Source organism: Oryzias latipes, chromosome 13, assembly GCF_002234675.1.
Source record: "Oryzias latipes chromosome 13, ASM223467v1".
In the NCBI taxonomy this organism is placed as follows: Eukaryota; Metazoa; Chordata; class Actinopteri; order Beloniformes; family Adrianichthyidae; genus Oryzias; species Oryzias latipes.
This window is the reverse complement of record NC_019871.2, coordinates 14,306,188-14,325,418: the sequence shown is the minus strand read 5'-3', so window position 1 is coordinate 14,325,418 and position 19,231 is coordinate 14,306,188. Positions and strand designations below refer to the sequence as shown.

General features: G+C 39.8%; 1 protein-coding gene across 1 annotated transcript in view; it reads left to right on the top strand.

The window, feature by feature from the left end:
* ppp1r37 (protein phosphatase 1 regulatory subunit 37) overlaps positions 1 to 18,873 on the top strand; it is a 41,042-nt gene extending 22,169 nt beyond the window's left edge. Inside the window, exons 3-13 of the mRNA XM_004075653.4 lie at positions 472 to 517; positions 727 to 827; positions 4,399 to 4,518; positions 9,718 to 9,868; positions 9,971 to 10,126; positions 10,325 to 10,437; positions 11,764 to 11,905; positions 11,999 to 12,165; positions 12,898 to 14,419; positions 14,509 to 14,594; positions 16,243 to 18,873. Coding sequence (XP_004075701.1) covers positions 472 to 517; positions 727 to 827; positions 4,399 to 4,518; positions 9,718 to 9,868; positions 9,971 to 10,126; positions 10,325 to 10,437; positions 11,764 to 11,905; positions 11,999 to 12,165; positions 12,898 to 14,419; positions 14,509 to 14,585 — 2,595 coding nt within the window. The 3' untranslated portion in view covers positions 14,586 to 14,594; positions 16,243 to 18,873. The remainder of the gene's footprint in view (positions 1 to 471; positions 518 to 726; positions 828 to 4,398; positions 4,519 to 9,717; positions 9,869 to 9,970; positions 10,127 to 10,324; positions 10,438 to 11,763; positions 11,906 to 11,998; positions 12,166 to 12,897; positions 14,420 to 14,508; positions 14,595 to 16,242) is intronic.
* The last annotated feature ends 358 nt before the right edge of the window (positions 18,874 to 19,231 follow it).

Genomic DNA, 19,231 nt, shown 5'->3' with positions numbered 1-19,231 from the left:
TAGTAATAGTCATCAAGAGGTTAATTCAAGTCATTTTATTTATACACCCCAATAATAAAACACAGTTGTCTCAATGAGCTTCGCTAATTGTACAGAACATAAAATCAGTTATAAAATACATTAGCTAAGTGCTAAACTAAACTAAACAGAGTAAACTAAATTGGGCATCCCTACCCTTAGAACCTCTTTCTGTATAAGGAGAAACTCTCCCAGGATGGACAGACAATATACCAGGACTGTTAACGAAAAATTACCTTATCTAACACTACAACTACATGTTTGCATAGTGTACCAGGTTCAAAAAATGTTCACAGTAACCAGAAAACCAACGGATTAGTCCCACTATGCAACATTTGAGTCTGTCCACTGTTCTCCCTTTTTTACTTCGCTTGAAACTTTCATAATAGAAAACGGACTTTTTTTTTTTTTTAAATTACTTTCACAAAATGAAACCCGTTTTTTTCTTTGTAGGAACTTAAAGACCTTACCCTGCGAAATGAATGCTTGGATTTGAAAGGTAAGTAAATAGAAATGCAATAACAGAAAAAAGTAAGGACAGATTTTTTGTCAAAGATACAAAATGTTTCCACAGGTTTTTTTACAAGAGAATGTAAGTCCTGTTGAAACTAGGGTCATTCAGTACACACACATTCTTCCTCTGTAATGGAATAATTTCCTGAACTGCCTTTTTTTTTATATGACATCAGACCTGCTGTTTGTCTGCAGGTGAAAAACTGGACTACAAAGCATGCGAGTCTCTGGAGGAAATTTTGAAGAGAGTCCAGTTTAAAACGGTCGACCTGGAGCAGACCAACCTGGATGAAGATGTAAGTTATTCATTGCTATCTACGTTTTATTTCTCCCAGAATTCATTTTTGCCTCCAGCCATACTCTGATCCGTTTACTTCTCTAGAAGGATGTGGAGTGTTGTCATGGGTTTGCTTAAATTACCCCAGAGTTTAACTTGTGTAAACAACTTCTGGTGCTGTTTGGCTGTACGCAAACACACAGAGCTGCAGTGTGGTGTGTACGGATACCAGTCCTGGACACTTCCTGTCATACTGCAGATATGCTGTATACAAATGTCCCCCCCTGACATATAAAGTCCCATGGGATCCCTTTTGTTAATGAAAATATTCACTGATAACGGTATGTCTCAGTAAAAAGATATTTGGTGATACATTCAACCTTACACTTTAAAATGATGCTTCCAGTTTCCTGCTGTTTTCCGTGCACTTCTAAAATGTTTCTTCTGTCCTCAGACACTTGCTTAGAGTCTCTGTCTTGTTTTCTTATTTTCCTGACTGTTAGTAAAATGCTTATTTTGTTGTTTTTTTTTGTGGGGGGTTTTTGTGGTCCAAACCCCCTCCAGAATCTGATCAAAGGTTTTGGAGAGCAGTGGAAAAATGTTGGCTTTAAATTAAGCTCCATTTCGAAGTGCTCCTTGGTACCGGTAATTGTGAATATTGTTGGTGAAGCCCATCATAACAATTTCCAACTTACCCTTGGAAGTTGCTGTATTTAATGCTGCAAGAGTAGGTTATAATTGGTTAGCATTTGACAGACTGACGGTTGTTATGAACCAGGTTAAACAGGATTATTTATTTTATCTTTGCATCTCAGCAACTCACTGTAACATGGCTTTTGATTTTCCAACATGTTTGGATCCTTTAAAAATGAGCTTCAACATTTTTTGGAAATGCACTCAGACCAGAAATGTGGTCCTCCCCAACCTGCAGACCAGAATGTACGGTAATCTTCTAGTGTCTGCAGATTTCCAAAGTCTACGGAGGTAAATCAGGCATGTTGGAGCATGAAAACTAGTAAAACCTGCAGGGTAGGCAGAAGTGCAGACTCACTTAGAAACATTGCCTTTCAGGCGTGATATCTAGATATCTAAAAGATAGCTTGCCAGTTCTTACTAAGTACTTCAGAAGAGGTGAGCGGACATGACAAAATCAAAGCAAATGGTGACAGATGCACTCTTGTTTTGTAACCAATTTGGAGTGTTTCCCTTGAAATCAAGCAGCCAAATGAGTCACTTCATGACTCACTAGAAAGCAGCACTTCAACTGAAACCTGGTTGTGGTATAGAGCACACGTCCAGTTTGATCAGCAGAATGATTTGACTCCAATCTGCAACAGTGGCATCTTACTGGGAACGATCTCTGAACAAGAAGAGAAGAAAAGGTTTTTGGGAAGCCTGAGGAGAGGGACGGCCATTGAGAGAACGATCACATGCACTTTTTATTGGACTATGTGTGACTCATCCACACGCCCGCTAAATAAACAGGCCTGTGTATTTTCGGTCGTGTTTTCCGTTAACACTGAGAAAAATAGGACATGTTAAAAGATCTGAGACAGGGGGCAGCATGTCTGATGACGCCACTGTGCTTTTACTTAAAAAAAAAACTAGATCACTTCCTGTACCTTAGTGCGCAAAAGCAAACATCCATTATTATTTTACAGCAGTTCTTTGCTTTCATGGTGAGCTATGACCATGTGCATTTTTTAAAGGTTGTTAAATATTACTAAATTACCTTAATAGATTTATTGGATTTTATAATATTTTATCTACATTAACAAAGGAAAGAGCCACACTGACACTGCTCTTATACATTCTGTAACATGTATGATTTAAACACTTAAATCACACTTTACTCTTTTACTGTACAGGATCACCTGCTTTTGTTGCAGTTTCATTAATTTCCTACAAACTTCTTTTCATCAAAGACGACTGCTTTTATTTGGACAACAGCTGTTAAATTGTTACTTAAAAGACAATTTGTGGTAATGGCTTTTTTAATGCACACAACTTCTTTCATACATTCATTTATTTTTTTTGTTGTTGCTTGCATGAGGCAGTCAAACAAATGAGCGTGTTTTCATAATTTAGAAAAAGCTTTTTTGTTTTTGAGTGTTTTCAGAAATGCCAGTGCTTGGTAAAAACATGAGCAAATCATCTTTAACATAAAATACAAAAAATGGAATTACTAAGTTTTGAAGCCACAACTGAAATGATTATGATTGGCATAAGACAAAGCACAACTCATACCCCCATGCTGCCATTCATCTTTATGAACAGTTTAAACTGTTTTAAAAATGGCTTCCTGGACTCTTCATGGTCAACAATAGTAAAATGTTTATTTATTTATTTATTCCCTTTTATAGTATTAGTTGTATTTGATAGTATTCTCTGAGTCACTTAACATACTCTTAACACTCAACATACCTCATACATCAAATTGACCCAGGAACATCATCTCTGTTCCTCACAAATGAACATAACAGGAGGGTTAACAATGTATTTATTTCAATTTATTTCTAATATAAGTCGCTGCAGAGTATAAGTCGCACCCCTTGCCAAACTATGAAAAAAAAGGGCGACTTATAGTCCGGAAAATACGGTAAATACTTATAGTATCAGCCCGTTTGTAGTCTTACTACAAAGAACAGACTGTTCTCACCAGTAATCTAACCTCTTGATGTCTGAATTTATTTCCAGATTTGTAAAAAAAAAAAATTTAAAAAAATATAAAAAACTTTACTTGTGTTTTGCTTTCAAGTAGATGCTGTGTTATGGTTAATTTGGAGCCAAACTGGTTTGATGCAAATCTACTTCAAGGGGTTAACTTTATAGAAATCTTGAGAGCTTCTCTGTGTTTAAGTCCAAGAGAAATCCACTGTCGAGGTTTTTAAAAAGAAACTAAAGACACATCTATTTAATTCGACTTTTAATTCGATTTCGTAGGTGGGACCGAGAATTTTACTGCTTGGGTTGGGTTTTTTACGTCTTAACTTATATTAATTTAGATTGTAGGTGTTTTAGACTTTTTTATGCCGTTTTTTTGCATTCACTTATTTTAATTTATATTTTGGTATTTTAGCTGTTTATACCTTAACTGTTTATTTAATTTTAGACTGTTTACCAGTGTCTTCTCACCCTTGGCTGGGGTCTTTGTGTTCGGGCTCCCAGAGTTTTGCCCCTGCTTGACCTTTGGCATCTCTTGTTCTGGGTCTTCCGAGCTGTCTGGCCTGGTGTGCCTAAGTCGAGGGCACTGGACCCGGGGGTTGGGGGGCTGTGGGGCAGGAGGTGCTGGGGATGCGTTGTGCTCGTGTTGCTTGGATGCCCAGCCAACAGCTCTTTAGCTTTTATAATAATTTCTCTTTTATTTGTCTTTGTTTTTGTGTATTTTATTAAGAGGGGCTTATTTCATTATTTTATTGCATGTGTGGGGATTGTTTTTTTTTTTTTTTTTTGCACCTTGAGCTGCTCTTTTTAGCATGAAATATGCTATAGAAATAAAATAAATTTGAATTTAAAAGTTTAAATTAATAAATGTAAGATTGTTTTTCTACATTCCTTAAAATTCGTTCTCTTCCTCACATCCCTTGCAGGGTGCTTCAGCGCTCTTTGATATGATAGAGTACTACGAATCGGCCACCCATCTCAACATATCCTTTAATAAGCACATCGGCACACGAGGATGGCAAGCTGCTGCTCACATGATGAGAAAGGTAAGGCGTGATGTTTCCTTGTCATGTTTCCATACGCAAGCTGGCATTGAAAATGGAATGGATTTTTGTTTTGTTTTTTAACACGTACCGGTACCATTTGTTTTTGAGGACACTTTAAAATCTAAACTTCAATGACAGGTTATCATCCAAAGCATGTTTTGCACATGCAAGTATCTAGAGGTCTGAAGCTGGTTTTGTCACCCCCTCGATACTTTTCACAGCCCCAGTTGTATTCTGGGAGTTTTACTCTGTCACCTCTCCTATGTGGTTGCCTTTGCCTAAATTTTGGCCAAGGGGTCCAATCCTCTGGGGAGTATTTGTGGGCAGAAACGTCTTCTTGCAGAGTATTTCCTGAGTGCCGCAGTGGTTGTGGTTAAACCCGATCCTGAGTAAACTCATTTACAAGACAAACCAAATATTCTAGCCCTTACCTCACCTCCTAATCAAAATGGTATGTGGTTTTATCCATATTGGTGCTACTGTTTGGGTGTGTATTTGAATTGATTGATTGCTACTTTTAATTTTTATCCATATTGATGCTGTTCTGACAAATAGACTCTACATTGTGTTACTAACTACTTAATTTTGCCACAACACTCCATCTGGAAAGTGCATACAAACATCTCAAAGCCCCAAACTTCCAACAACGATGACTAACCTCATCATATTGTTTTCCTTAAACACATTTAATGTTTTTTCTCCCTTTAAAGTTATTTTAATCAGATGAGAAGGTCTAATGATGCATTTACGCAAATATGTCATCCTAAATAACTTTTCCATCTAGTATGGATCTTGTTTTCTTGACTAATTATTTCAATAAAGTCATGAGTAGTAGTTGTAATAGTTGTAATCATCTTAAAGTTGTAAGAGGCAAAAAGATTCATCAGTTCACTTATCTGCCATAAAAAACATTGAACCCTTTTTATCTGTATTCACTAAAAAATGTACTTTTATAAATAGTTTTTTGTGCAAAGCAGTCCATTTTATTCTGTTTTGTAGCTTTTAAAGCAATCTTATTTTCCAGCTTTTTTTAAACCTCACATCTTCTCACATTTGTTGTCTCACACTCAGACCTGAGATATTCTCTGGGCTTTGCCTTACTTGGTTGAAGTCTCCACTCTGGAGCTAAGCAGCATTGTTTGTTTGTCATCTGCACACTATTATTAAAACCTAATCACAGTCCCAGCCCCCTGTTTCCAAATTTTCTCTGAGGTAGGCATTCCTGTGTTCTGTACACTGTTCAAAGGTCATAGTCCAGTCCAGTCCTGTTTGTCAGCAGCAAACTTACAAATGTCCTTAGCTTTCTGTGTCTCTGCATGGACACCTTGTCCTGAAAAACAACCATTAATCAAAAGCAGTATCTCTACATTTCGATCAGATTGTCAGAAAGGTGGGTATAGAAGAGCAAGTATTCCACTGTGTAGGTCTTCTTTGAGATGGGTTAGCAGCATTTCAGCTGTGACAAAAACTGCAAAGTTTAATCTTGTTATACTTATAAAGTCAAACTAGTCAGAGATAAATCATCCCCACTGTCACACTTTCTGTTACTCACCAGCCACTTCACCACCTAAAATGCATTTGTCCTTTTGGAAACAGTCCTCCATATGATCCTTCCTCCTGTCCAGTTGAAGCACTTCCAAACCAAGATCACTCTTGCTTTCTGTCATTGCAGAACTGGTTAAACAAAGAACCATTAATGTTTAAGAAACCTGTTTAGAAACACGTTTTCTCACTTCAACTTTCAGTATCTAAAGCAAACGGCAACTTTAGGGGGAAAGATTGTCTGGAACTATTACTATGACCGCAATGTGCTGGTTCTTGGTGTGATAACTTTTTAATTCCCACTGTTAGGGAGATGTGCTCAGACATGGCTCCTCAAGCCTTCATTCTCTCCTGGTAAATGTGATGTCCCTCAAGTGATTACTCTTGGTCGTGTCTTGACTATTCTTGACTTTTTTTTATCTCCTGGGTGTCTTATTTATAGAAATTGTTTGTTAATTTCAAAGCTGATCATACACTGTTAGCAAATGACAAAGCCAATGCTGACATCTGCTGATTTCATACTGAATATGAGGTCCACAGTAAAAAATGTTCATGTGACATTTGACACCAGTTTCGACTTTAAGCAACATAAGGCTTCAGTTGTTTGATATTGGACTTTTTATCCATAAAATGATCTGTTTTATGTTGCATCCTGCATGTTGGCATTTAATTATTCCTGAATTTACTGCTGTAAGCTTTGCATTTTATGCAAACTCTGGATTTTCCTAGAAGTCTGCATCTAAATTACTAACTGAACTTTTGATCCTCAACCAGATATGACAATTTTGATATTTTTGTGTTTTTGTATTGATTGATTGCTACTTTTAATTGTTACAACTATTCATGACTTCTTTTCTGTCTTCCCTGTATTACTACTAGTCTTTTTGAACTGTGGGACATCTATCAAATGTGGTTATTACTAAGTTATATTATAGATTAAAATTAGTGGTTTTATTTATGTTGGTAGGTTGTGGAGGGAGCTGCCAATATTATACATAAGCACAAACTGTAAACCCTTTAAAATACTGTAGAGCTTTTTTTAATCTGCAAACCTTTTTACATTTATTAGACTTTGTTGACTTTTGCTGCAGATTTATACTTTTCGCTGCTCGCACGCAGAAATATTGCTTCAGACTAGTATACTTATAGTTAAGCTACAAGTTTTGATTTGCTTATTAATGTTGGGGGGAATGCATGATCAGCAAACGTCAATAGAACTAGTTACTTATTATATTACTTGTGGGTTTTTTTTACTTCTAACTTGGACAAATCTGGCTCCTGCCAGCATCACTTGAATTATTAAGTTCAAAGTTTCAATTCTGGCTTGCATTTCTTGGTTAAGTGAGCATAGTTTTTGTCTGTCTGCAGGTTCTCCAGCCAATCTAGGTTCATGCTAGAAAATCCATGAACACAAATGTTTTTTTGTTGCTTTTTAATGCTGCACTGACCTTGTATTGTTATGTCTGTGCATTCCTCATGTCAGACTGGTGATCAATCTGGATTGTATCTGCCTTTAACCTGGTTTGAACCTGATGCAATGACCCATAACAAAATAAAGAGAACAAATCTTATAAAAGATAGGTGTTTGTTGAAGAAACAATAGAGGTTCTGCCTTAAGCATCTTTACAATGAATGGGGACACTATTTGCAGAAAAATGTGGCTCTCACCAATCTCGATCAATGAAAGCCTTAATTGGAAATCAATCTGGTTGGGAGGAACAGCAGGGCTGGAGAACCAAAACCCCACCACCTCCCTCTCTCCCAGTCTACATTTGTGCACCCACAGCTGGATTGATGCAACTTTCCATGACTTCAAATATCGATATGCTCTTTCCAGAATCCATTAGACATCCATTTTCGGCATTTCTTTACCAAAACCAGATTTGTTATAGATTTTTAAAAATCCCTCAAAACTGCTTTAAATGAAATCCATGGATTGAATGAACTGCTTGACAACTTCTATTAAAATCCATTTTGATCAGCACAGTAAGGCATCCCTAATGCCCCTTGGCTTTGCATTCATAACGCAGCAGAAAATCAATATTCATCAAAGCTACAAGTGAAATGATGAACAATGTGTTGTAAGCATCAGTCTAACTGACTGGGACGATCTTATTAGCTTTACTTTGTCATCCAATTGGGATTTTTTTCCCCATCTAAAAGGAGCCCTGCTGTCTACAAGCTCTGGGTATCAGATGATTAATGAACAACTGCTTGGAGACATCACACACACTCACACAGGCTGTTTTCACTGCTAGTGTCAGAGTTTGCCAATACAATGTTGCGTTTGATTTCCACAAATCAAATAGATCTTTATCAACTCGTCTTTTGGGCAATTTTCTGTGGCCCAAAGTGATATGAAAGAAAAAAAATTAATAATAATAATAATGCCCCAAGTCCCAGCTTTGTTTTTTTTAATGCACTTATGTCTTCCTTTGTCACAATAACCTTTTGTTTTCACTTTAAAAAGATATTTAACTCAGAGACAGCTAAAAGATTTACAACCCAAATCCGGGGGGAAAATTGACCTTTTTTATTAAAATAGACATTTCTACTGTTTTCTTTTTAACTATGTGAGCCCATTTCTTCACAAAAGGAACAAAAAACGTGTAGATACTTGATATTCACTGAATGACTGTGAAAACAAGTCATTCATCATAGGCTGCTTAAAGTCTCTAAATATTTGGAGCAGAGGCACATTTACCCTTTTAAAGCATCTTCTTTTCTTTTTCAAAGTATTTTAAAGAAGATTGGGCATAAAAATGGAGTTTCAGGAGTTGGTCCCATTGTTGCCCGATAGCTTTTCAGGTGTTGCATAGTTTGTAGTGTTTTGAAGGCATTTTTTCCTTTAAAGATGCTGCAGATGTTCTCTGTAGAAGCAAGAACTTGAGGTAGTTCATTTCAGAATCTGAACTCGTCTCAGACAAAACAACCCTCTTTTAAAAACTGCAGTCTGTGGGTTGTTATTGTCCAGCTGAAACACTCAAAGCCTGATTTTTTTGTATTGTAGTCTGATGTCTTGAAGAAATCATCTTATTACGTTGCATACATTATGTTTTGTCTCTCCCGTAACACACAGTTTTTTACAGTTTCTTTGACATTTTTGATGTTATTAACTGTGAAGGATTGGGTTTTGATGTTAAGGCACAGTTTTCGAATTATTTCACAGACTGAAGAGACACTGCCCATCTTTACTTTTGAGGGACTTTGTCTCTCTAAGAAATTCTTTTTATACCCGGTAGCTAATCATGTTACATGCCTGCTATTGACTAACTTCATTAGTTTCTGGATGTTCTCCCAGCTAAATCTTTTTAAAGTTTTTACCTTTTTTCTGCCATGTTTTATCTCTTTCTACCTTTGCTGAGAGCTGAAACAGCAATAAAATCTGAATTAAGCCTGTTTTATGCTCAAATTTTTTAGCTTACATTTTTTGAAAACTTTTTTCAAAATTTGGTCTATGTAATTTAAGTGTTTTAGTTTTTTCTTTTTTTCTTTTTCATAGTAAGTCTGTATGTTTGTGTTCTCAAACCTAGCGGGGTTGGTACAAAATATACTTTTTATGTGAATCTCTAAACTTAGGAAGCATATGGAAGATAATTCGACATAAATGAGCCCTAATTAACATCACTCATTTAGACAATCGTGTTCTCCCCTTAGACAAGCTCCCTGCAGTACCTGGATGCCCGTAACACTCCTCTGCTGGACCACTCTGCCCCGTTTGTAGCACGGGCCCTCAGGATCAGTGGCAGCCTGGCAGTCCTTCACCTGGAGAATGCTGGTCTGTCTGGCAGACCGCTCATGCTGCTCGGTGAGTCTAGAAAAAAGGCAATGAAGTGCTGCTAAAGAAACACGAGGGAAACTGAATCGTTTTATTGTTTTGTTTTTCTTTTAATTGTTTTTCTGTTTTCAGCTACTGCTCTTAAAATGAACATGAATCTGCGAGAGTTGTATCTAGCAGACAACAAGCTCAACGGCCTTCAGGACTCAGCCCAGCTTGGCAACCTGCTTAAGTTCAACTACAACATTCAGATTCTGGACTTGCGCAATAACCATATTTTAGACTCTGGTATGTATCAGTGATAAGCCACCAGCTCAGTTGGGGAGATGCCGTATTTAATGTGCAACAGTTCTTGTTTTGTCAAGTAGTTTATTAAAAAGTAGAGTAGAAATTATTGACGGGGGGGAAAAAAATAATGAAATGGAAAGTGCAGATTCATCCTCTAATAAATAATGATTGACACAAACTTTTGGTTTGTTGTCACAGGTCTCGCTTACTTGTGTGAAGGACTAAAAGAGCAAAGGAAAGGCCTCGTCACTCTGGTGCTATGGAACAACCAGCTCACACACAGTGGCATGGGCTATCTGGCTGCTGCATTGGTATTCATTTACACACACACTCGCACTCAGGAGGTTTCTGTAATGATGACAAGCACAGAAAAACACAAACTTGTCAGAAATCTTCAGAGGAAAAACCTCACTTTATATGTGGTTGTGTAAAGATCAGCTGTCAACTTGTACCATGTCTTATTTTTTCTCTTCTTAAGCAGCTTCTGCTTATCCTTATAATTTTTTGGCGGATGTATCAGTCAGTCAGAGCTATCACTATCAACATCAGCATACAAATACAGGGTTCCAAAAAAGTATTTCTGCAAGTTGTTCCTACTAAAAAGACGAAAGAGGTCTGGTTCATCATCGATGCACTTCAAACAGAAACCAGGAAATTATGTTGCATGATTTTCAAATGATGGCTTTGTATGATGGTGCAGAAATGAAGCTGCTACAAACGAGCAAGAATACTGTCCCACAGACCTGTTACCCCCTTTTTGCACAAACTAGTTTTCATGCTTTGATTTGTGTCGAACAGTGCGTCTCTACATTCACACACTGGAAAGCATATTAAAGTAGTACGTACACACTAAAAGTGTGGATGAGCATGTAAATTAAACTCTGCTCTGTCAGGGGAAGATGAATGTTATCTGTAGATTTAACTGATAGTACAGTACATCTGGTTTTGGTTCCCGGACAGCTTACAGTGTAAATGCAACCCATCTGTCATCCTATTTTTCCTCAGTTAACCACCTACTTATTGATGGGATGACCTTATTGTAACAGAATTAAGGCTGATGGATACTTTGGAAAATGTTTGTGTAGGACCCTAAAACTCTCATTTACTCTGAGATGTAAAACCCAGTGCTTCCATTGGAACATATGGGAGCAGATTTTACTTTTCCTTCCAAATAAAGTGGAAATTTTGTTTCACACGTGAACTATACTGCTTCCATGGAAATATAGGCATTTCCTTTACCTTAACAGTCATTCTATAAAGTTTCTTTTTCAGAGTTCTCTCAGTCTCCGTAAAAAAAAAAAAAACTGGCAAAAATCGGTTTTCCTTTATTCGAAGACATGTTGTTATGGAGATGGATATTGGCTTCATACCATCACCCATCAGGGTTTTGGTTTTTTTCCCTGTTGTCAGGTTGTTCTTAAGCAAATCTGGCAAACTGATTTGTATATTCAGGGATCATGTTTTATCTGTGTGAGGAATCCCAGATGCATCTAAATACAGAGAAGTCTGTTCTGCCTCTGGATAGGCTTTACATGAGCCTTCCTACTGGGAAACTGTTAAATGACCTCTATGCGTTATGCAAGATTTTTATGTATTACTATGTTGTTTATCTTCATTATAAATTTCTGTCCTCTCAGCCGTGCACCCAAAGTTTGGAGACGCTGAACCTCGGCCACAATTCTGTGAGCAATGAAGGAGTTCACAAACTGAAAGACGGACTGATTGCCAACCGCTCTGTGCTCAGACTGGGCCTCGCCTCCACCAAGCTCTCCTGTGAAGGTTGGACGTAGTGTCTGTGTGTGTGTTCACATGTACATTTGCTGCCCTTGGACTGATTCTTAATGTTTCTGGCCTCTGTTTACTGTGCTGCAGGAGCCGTGGCTGTGGCAGAATTCATTGCAGAGAGCCCGAGGCTGCTGCGTCTGGACCTTCGCGAGAATGAGATAAAGACTGGCGGCCTGATGGCTTTGTCACTCGCCCTGAAAGTCAACACGTCTCTGCTGCGTCTCGATTTAGACAGAGAGCCCAAGAAGGAAACTGTGAGTTTTTTTATTTATATATTTGTTTTACTTTTCTGAAAGCAGCTGTAGCAACAGCAGTGAAAATGAAGGAAGCCATGAAAGACAAGTCATTACAGAAGAAAAGGTAATGTAAAGAAAGAACAACATATTTGGAAATAGTTTAACTGGAACAGTTAAAAAAAAAAGGTTAACAAAAAGTGAACTCCCACAATGCACCTTGTCCACCGAATCCCCTCAGTTGTTGTGGTTATTACATTTTACCCTAAGTCCTTTTTAATGAAATCAGTCAGTGGCGTGAAATAGACTGAGAACTGCTGAAGTGCTCTTGGCTCAGGCAGAAGTCGGTTTAGAGGTTGTCTCAGTACAGCCTCTACTTTCACGATAGCAGAGAAAATGTCAAAGTGAGAAAGACACGAACATTTACAATCAGTTTTTTTTGCTTAATTATTTATAGCCTTTAATTACTGAATGTAGGGCTTAGAGCAAGGGTGGGCAAACTACGGCCTCTGCTGCGTTCCATTCCGGTGCATCCATGTACATCTTCATCTTCCTTTTTCAAGCTGGGATCTGGCTCAAAACTGTACTGTGAATGCTTTTAAAATGGATCAAAAGAGGATTGGAGTGGGACTTTAAGGGATCACAAAATAAGTTTTTGGGGTTTTTTTTCAATGAAGCACAAACAGAAGTGAAATCTGGGCTAAAGCAGCTGCCACAGTTTTCATGTACTGTTTTTTTTGGTCCCAATGTCAGGTGAAGAGCTTCATAGAGACACAGCGCGCCCTGCTAGCTGAGATCCAAAATGGCTGCAAGAGAAACTTCATCCTTGCCAAGGAGAAGGAGGAGCTCGATCAGAAGATGAGGCTGTCTACCTCTATGGCTGAAATCGCTACAGAGGATGGGACCAGAGAAGAAGAGGAGGAGGAGTTGCCATCATCAGATGAAAGGGAGCAAAGAAATAAAGAGGCTGAAATCTCAGGAAACGAGGGACAGGCGAGCAGCCAGGCTGAAGGAAGCACAGAGAAAAACGTTCCTGCACCAAATCTGGAGTCTGACTCAGACACTGAGGACGAGGATGACGGAGAGGAGGTGACAAAGTCTTCTTCCGCTCCAAACTCCACTGCCCAGAGTCAGACTGCTCCTCAGTCAAATTCAGGAGCTGCAAAGTTTCCCCCCAGTGCCTCAAGTACCTCTTCACACCCAGCTGTTTCGCCTGCTGCAGGACAACGTGTCATTTCTGGCATTACTGTCACAGAAGCCACAGTTCCTACTGGGACCCCTCCCTCTCCTGGGCGCTGCATATCTGTCTCTAGCCCGGGCAGAGGTCACAAGATTTTTATGGTCACCAGGGTGGAAAGCCCTCCTGAGCCACAACAGAAAAATGACCCTGCAGCTCCCATCCTGACCAAAGCGGCCTCACAGAAGGCTGCAGACGTACCCTCGTGTGCGACGCAGCAGACGCCACCTCCAGCTTCTTCTCCCACATCTGAGCAAACACAGCTGACGGGCGAGGAGGTGAACCAGGGCTCAGCTGCTGCTTCTGCGCTCTGCACCAAGCAGAGTACATCAGAGTCCAACACTACACTCACCAGCAAACTAGAATCCCAGCCAGCAAGCCGACCCACAGAGGACGGGACAGCCAGAACTTTAGGGCCAAGTCTCCAAACACAAGCTCTGCCTTCAGATTCTGCATCAGTGCAGTCTGCGACCTCTCAGCTGGCAGAGGGAGGTGCAGGTACGTCTGTGACCCCCCAACCTGATGACATTAAAGAAGAGGAGAGTCACGCACAAGATCTGAGCAAAATGGAGGAAATGAACCAACCTCAGGATCTGCAGCAGCAGCAGCTTTTATCATCTGCTCTTCTGAATGATCAAGCATCAGAGGAGACCTCCCCATCAAACCAAGCCGACCAGGAACCTCCACAGCAGGAAGAGACGCAGGAAGCACCAGCACATTCACCCACACAGAACGAGGAGTCATGGCCAAAGCCTGCAGAGGCTGCTGAACAGGAAGGAGAGTCTGAGGCGTCTGTCCCCCACGAAGAAGCGCAGAACCTCCACCTCACCTCGACTCCATCTGAAGCTGAAGGGAGTCCGGTTTCAGTGGTCGAACAAGGGAAGTGCGTTAACGAGGTCGCTGCAGATGAGGGCTTTGCCGATGCTCTCGAGGAAAACGTGGCGAGCTCAGCTTTACCTAATGGTTTGAAGCCAGAGTTTGCCGTCCACCTTCTAAGCAGTGAAAGTCCAAAGCCTGGTAACTGCGTGATGGAGCATGGTGAGTTCTCGTAGATCATTTGGAACAGGCACAGCTCTTTCTGTTGGTGAACATCGTTAACAAAGTTATGTCGGGTGTTACTCCTGCAGCGAGTGCTGACGGTGAACAGGAACTGGAGGAGCTGCTCCGAGAAGCCAGCTTGGAGTCTGGAAGAGACGCAGTGTGAACTGTCCATGTAAGAACCTCACATGCATTCACCTCTTTATGATCACGCTTTGCTAGAAAACTTTATTGCTGGAAATGATTAGGGCTGTAAGGAGTATCCAATTACTCAGATATTCACAATCTGTTCCCGAAATTATAAGTACAAATATTAGGCCTTCACAATAAATCGCAAATTTATCATTTTCGCAATGTCAAACTGTGCAATATGCATATCTCAAAAGTCGGCGAAAATAGCAATAAATGGTAACCTTAAATGTGCTAAAAAAAACTTATTTAGGCTGCCAAGGGGGCTTTACTTTGGTACAGAGGGAGGGCAGTTGACCTCTGATGGGAAGATTGCAGGTTCAATTCCTGCCTCAAAGTGTCCTTGGGCAAGAGACCGAACCTCACCTTACCAATGTGTGAATGTGTGTGTGAATGGGTGAATGGGACTGTGACTGTAAAGCGACTTGGGCCTTTACGGAAGGTAAAAAAGACCTATACAAGTATACGCCATTTACCATTTAACGAATCAAATAAATCCCTTTATGCATTTGACCAATCAGTTGGACCCCTTTTATGCTACATGCTCACCTCCTAGGGCTGCACATATGAGGAAAACATGCGATTTGCGATATTAGTGAGCAATATTGCGATGACGATTTGACTTGCAATTCATGAACAAATGGCAAGAAACCAAAAACATAATTTCTATTTCACTGCAACAGCTTAATCTAAATAAGAGTCACCATAACTTAAATTAAACTCCAAATGACCCTCGTCTACATAGAAGGCGACCATTTAACAAAAGGAGTCCATCCGATTGGTCAAATGGATAAAGGGATTTATTTGATTCGTGAAATACTTCAAGCTGCCATAAGATGGTTTTAGCACATTTAGGGTTACCATTTATCGCAATTCTTGCAGACTTTTGCGATATGCTTATTGCACAGCTTGACATTATAATAACGATAATTTTGTGATTTATTGTGCAGGCCTACTTCCTCTTATGTAGACTAGGGTCATTTGGAGTATAATTTAAGTTATGTTGACTTATTTAGATTAAACTGTTGCAGTGAAATGGAAATGATGTACTCAGTTGTTTTGCTATTCATTTATCACAGCCCTAAGAAATATTTTGATTAAACAGTAAAAATCCTGGTTTGATCTGTGAATTGTTGATCTTGATTCATGAATCAGGGCTGCACGGTGGCGCAGTGGTTAGCGCTCTTGCCTCACAGCAAGAAGGCCCCCGGTTCAAGTTCCGGCTGGGGGACATGAAAAACACAACATCAATGGGGGACCTTTCTGTGTGGAGTTTGCATGTTGTCCCCGTGCATGCGTGGGTTTCCTCCGGGATCTCCGGCTTCCTCCCACTGTCCAAAAACATGCTTCATAGGTTGATTGGCAACTCTAAATTGTCCATAGGTGTGAGTGTGAGAGTGAATGGATGTGTGATAAGGATATTCCACCCTGCGACAGACTGGCGACCAGTCCAGGGTATCCCTTGCCTACGCCCAAGTGGCCGGGATAGGCTCCGGCAACCCCGTGACCCCGAAAGGGAATAAACGGTTAAGAAGATGAATGAATGGATTCATGAATCAGATCAGATCACCACCTAAGTAACAATCCAGCGCTCTAAAACTGATTGTTCAGTTATCCGTGTTTCTCCTCCACAGGTGTAGACAGATCTCCGATGGATCCTCAGCTATGTGACCACAGTGTTTTTGTCATCTCTGTGACCGGACCATCAACATCTTTTTCCTTAAACAACCGAAGACCAAGTGTTACAGCAGTCAAACGTTGTGTTCAGAAAGGTGAACAGTCGACCTTAAGAGCTCACCTTTTGTCCCATAAGGAGTCTTTACAGCCACACTACATCCTCTGTGTGAAAGGGCGGAGAGAAGAAATCCCCTTCGTATCACTACATCTTTCCAGCCTAAGATCTCCACAGACGCACACATGCCTGTGTGAGAGGACCGAAGAGACGAGGAAGGCCGGATGAAACACTAACCAAAGACAGAACACACAATCTCATTTAGATCCTCGGCAGTCCGTTAGCTAGCAATCAAAAAATGTTCCTCACTCAGAGCTGTACAGGTGATGACTACAAAGGTCTGTGCTCCTGGACCCTGTTGACCAAACCTGCAGACTCACAGAGGTTGAGGTTGAGAGTGTGTCACCCTGAAAGGTTTTTCTATCAATAAAGCTGAGGTTGTTGATGTGTCTGTTTTCAATGTTAACCCTGTGTGTCTCCCACCTTCTCCTGGACTCTTTCTCTCCGCCCTGGAAATAAAACTCTTAAGAGACCTTTGCCAAAGTGACCTCCTCCCTGTTTGCTTTCTCCTGCTCCGTTTCCTTTTGGCCCCTCAGGAATCAGTGTGCCCCCCATCCGTCTCAGTTCTGACAAAAATTATAAAGAAGTTCAATTCCAAAAAGCAGTTTTGAGTTGACCCTTTGCTGCTACAAAAACTGTATTTTGGTTAAGGTATGCCTATTTTTTTTCTTCATCCCCAAACTAAAGCTGTTTTTGGTATACAAACGTAAAGGAAGAAACAGTCAGGGCTTGATGCTCTTTCCCCTGCTCTCCTTTACCTCTTCTGGAACTTTCTTTCATCTCTCTGCTTGTTGCCTTCAGTCCGCCTTTAGCATTCTCGTTTCTCCTTCATCCCCTCTTAGCTGCTTTGAAAGATCTATTTTTTTTGTAAACCTGCTGCAGCCTTCTTTGATTTTATTCCCTCCCCCATTTGATTTCTCATCTGTGTGTAGGGGCTGCTTTTAAAACTGTCCTCCTTTTTTGATGTATGTGTGTTTCATTTTCAAATTAGAGCATTTTTTTTTTCTTTTTTGGGGAAATTCATGGGGAGAGCAATTGCGTTGTACTGACTAGGGTGCAGTCATAAAAGCAAATACTAAGGTGTTTGAAAATGTCTGGACTGCTTGTTTTGAAACTGCCAGAGGAGTTTGTGGCCACAAGGGGGCGCATTTGGGTTGTTTTCCTCCTTCCTGAAGAAGAGTCCAAATATCAACTGCATTTTTTTTTCAACGTTAAGCAAAAGAATGTTGCATTTAATTCCTGCAAGTCTGCAAAGAGGAAAAATACCCCCCCCCCCCCCCCCCGCCACAGAAATATATACAACCCTTAGCATTTTTCATCCCCTCTGATCTTTACCCCCTCTCAACAAATAGTTTGCCCAGCTCTTTGTAATGCTTTAATTTTTAGAAATTTTTATTAATGATTTGTTAACTTTATTGAAATGTGCTGGTAATCACAGATATGTATGGCGGAAATTGTTGCTCTCAAATAAATGCATGTAGCAACTGAAAGAGATGGCTCCGTGTTCAATCACACCAAGTGTATTCTGACCCCAAGATGGAAGCAGTTCCATAAGAAAAATATCTTTAGACCAAGTCTAGTTGGGACTTGAAGACTTGTGCTTTGAAAACGTGTCAATATCAAATACAAATGTTCAAATTCATGCAGTATGTAAAGCACACTGCCTACTATGACACATATGTTGGACTTTAACTCCCACTTTTGTGGCACATCCTGCCTCTCATAGGGAGGATAGTTCATTTTTCTGGATATTCTTAATTTGAACCCATTTGTTCATGGAAGGTTTATTTATTTGAGGTTAGAGAAAGACAGGGTCGTGTCTGGTTTAAACCAGACGTTAAAAATATCTTCAAATGTCTTATAAACATGGAGATAAGAGAGGAAAGTTTTTCCCACACCAGAGTAGGAGGACCAGACCTGTTTGAAGGAGAGATGGGACTCAGAAATTTTCCTGAGTTTGAAGGGTTTCTCTGTGCAATCTTGGAATTTTGCAGCATATTTTGAGCCCGTTTCCAAACATTTGCACTGATGTTTTCTACCAGTCTGCAGGAGATGTGACTGCTGCTGCTAGAAAGTTTTGATTATGAACTGGACCACTAAAGTAGACCGATCAGTTAGCTTTAGCTAGAGAGAACAAGCAAACTAAACGCATTTGAGCTTCAAACCGGAGGTGAACAGTTGAGAATTTGTTTTCTGTTATGACGATGTTTCTTTTTTTTCCTGTAGGGGTTTCAGGCAAAGCAGATTGTGCAATAAAGGCAATGAGTTTGCAGCTTTGCTTCTTCTGTTTGGCCTAGATGTTCCTGCGTTCTTTAATAAGGGGCAAAACTTTTTAGTTGAAGGGAAAATATTTGAATTTGGAGAAAAAATGATCCACACAGAGTTCTATGATTCTTTGAAAAAGTTTGTGAAGTCTTAATGTTTTCAGTGTCTTTTTGTTTCTCAATTTTTTTTAAATAAAAAAAACTATGAAGAACAAAGACCTTTCACTTTTGTCCTCTCAAGAGTCTCCTCACAGTCACCCCATCACGAGGTGGGGTGGAGGAGTTTTCCTCTGGTGAGGGTGTGGAGTTCAGACTGAGAACTGCTGCTGTAAGAATTTCCCTGTGTCTTAATCTACCGCACCCAGTAATGTTCTCATACTGATTTTGAGAACAAGAACACAAGATAAAGTCCAAATACTGGTCCTAAACTAAAACTGTGACATGTTTTGAAGTCAATTTTCTGAGAAAATTGGGATAATTGTGTTTCTTTTGATAGCAAATGCCCTAAAAAGCACTGAAATTGTAATTAAATAAGAGCGTTGGTCTCATCCAAAGTCACAAAAAGGC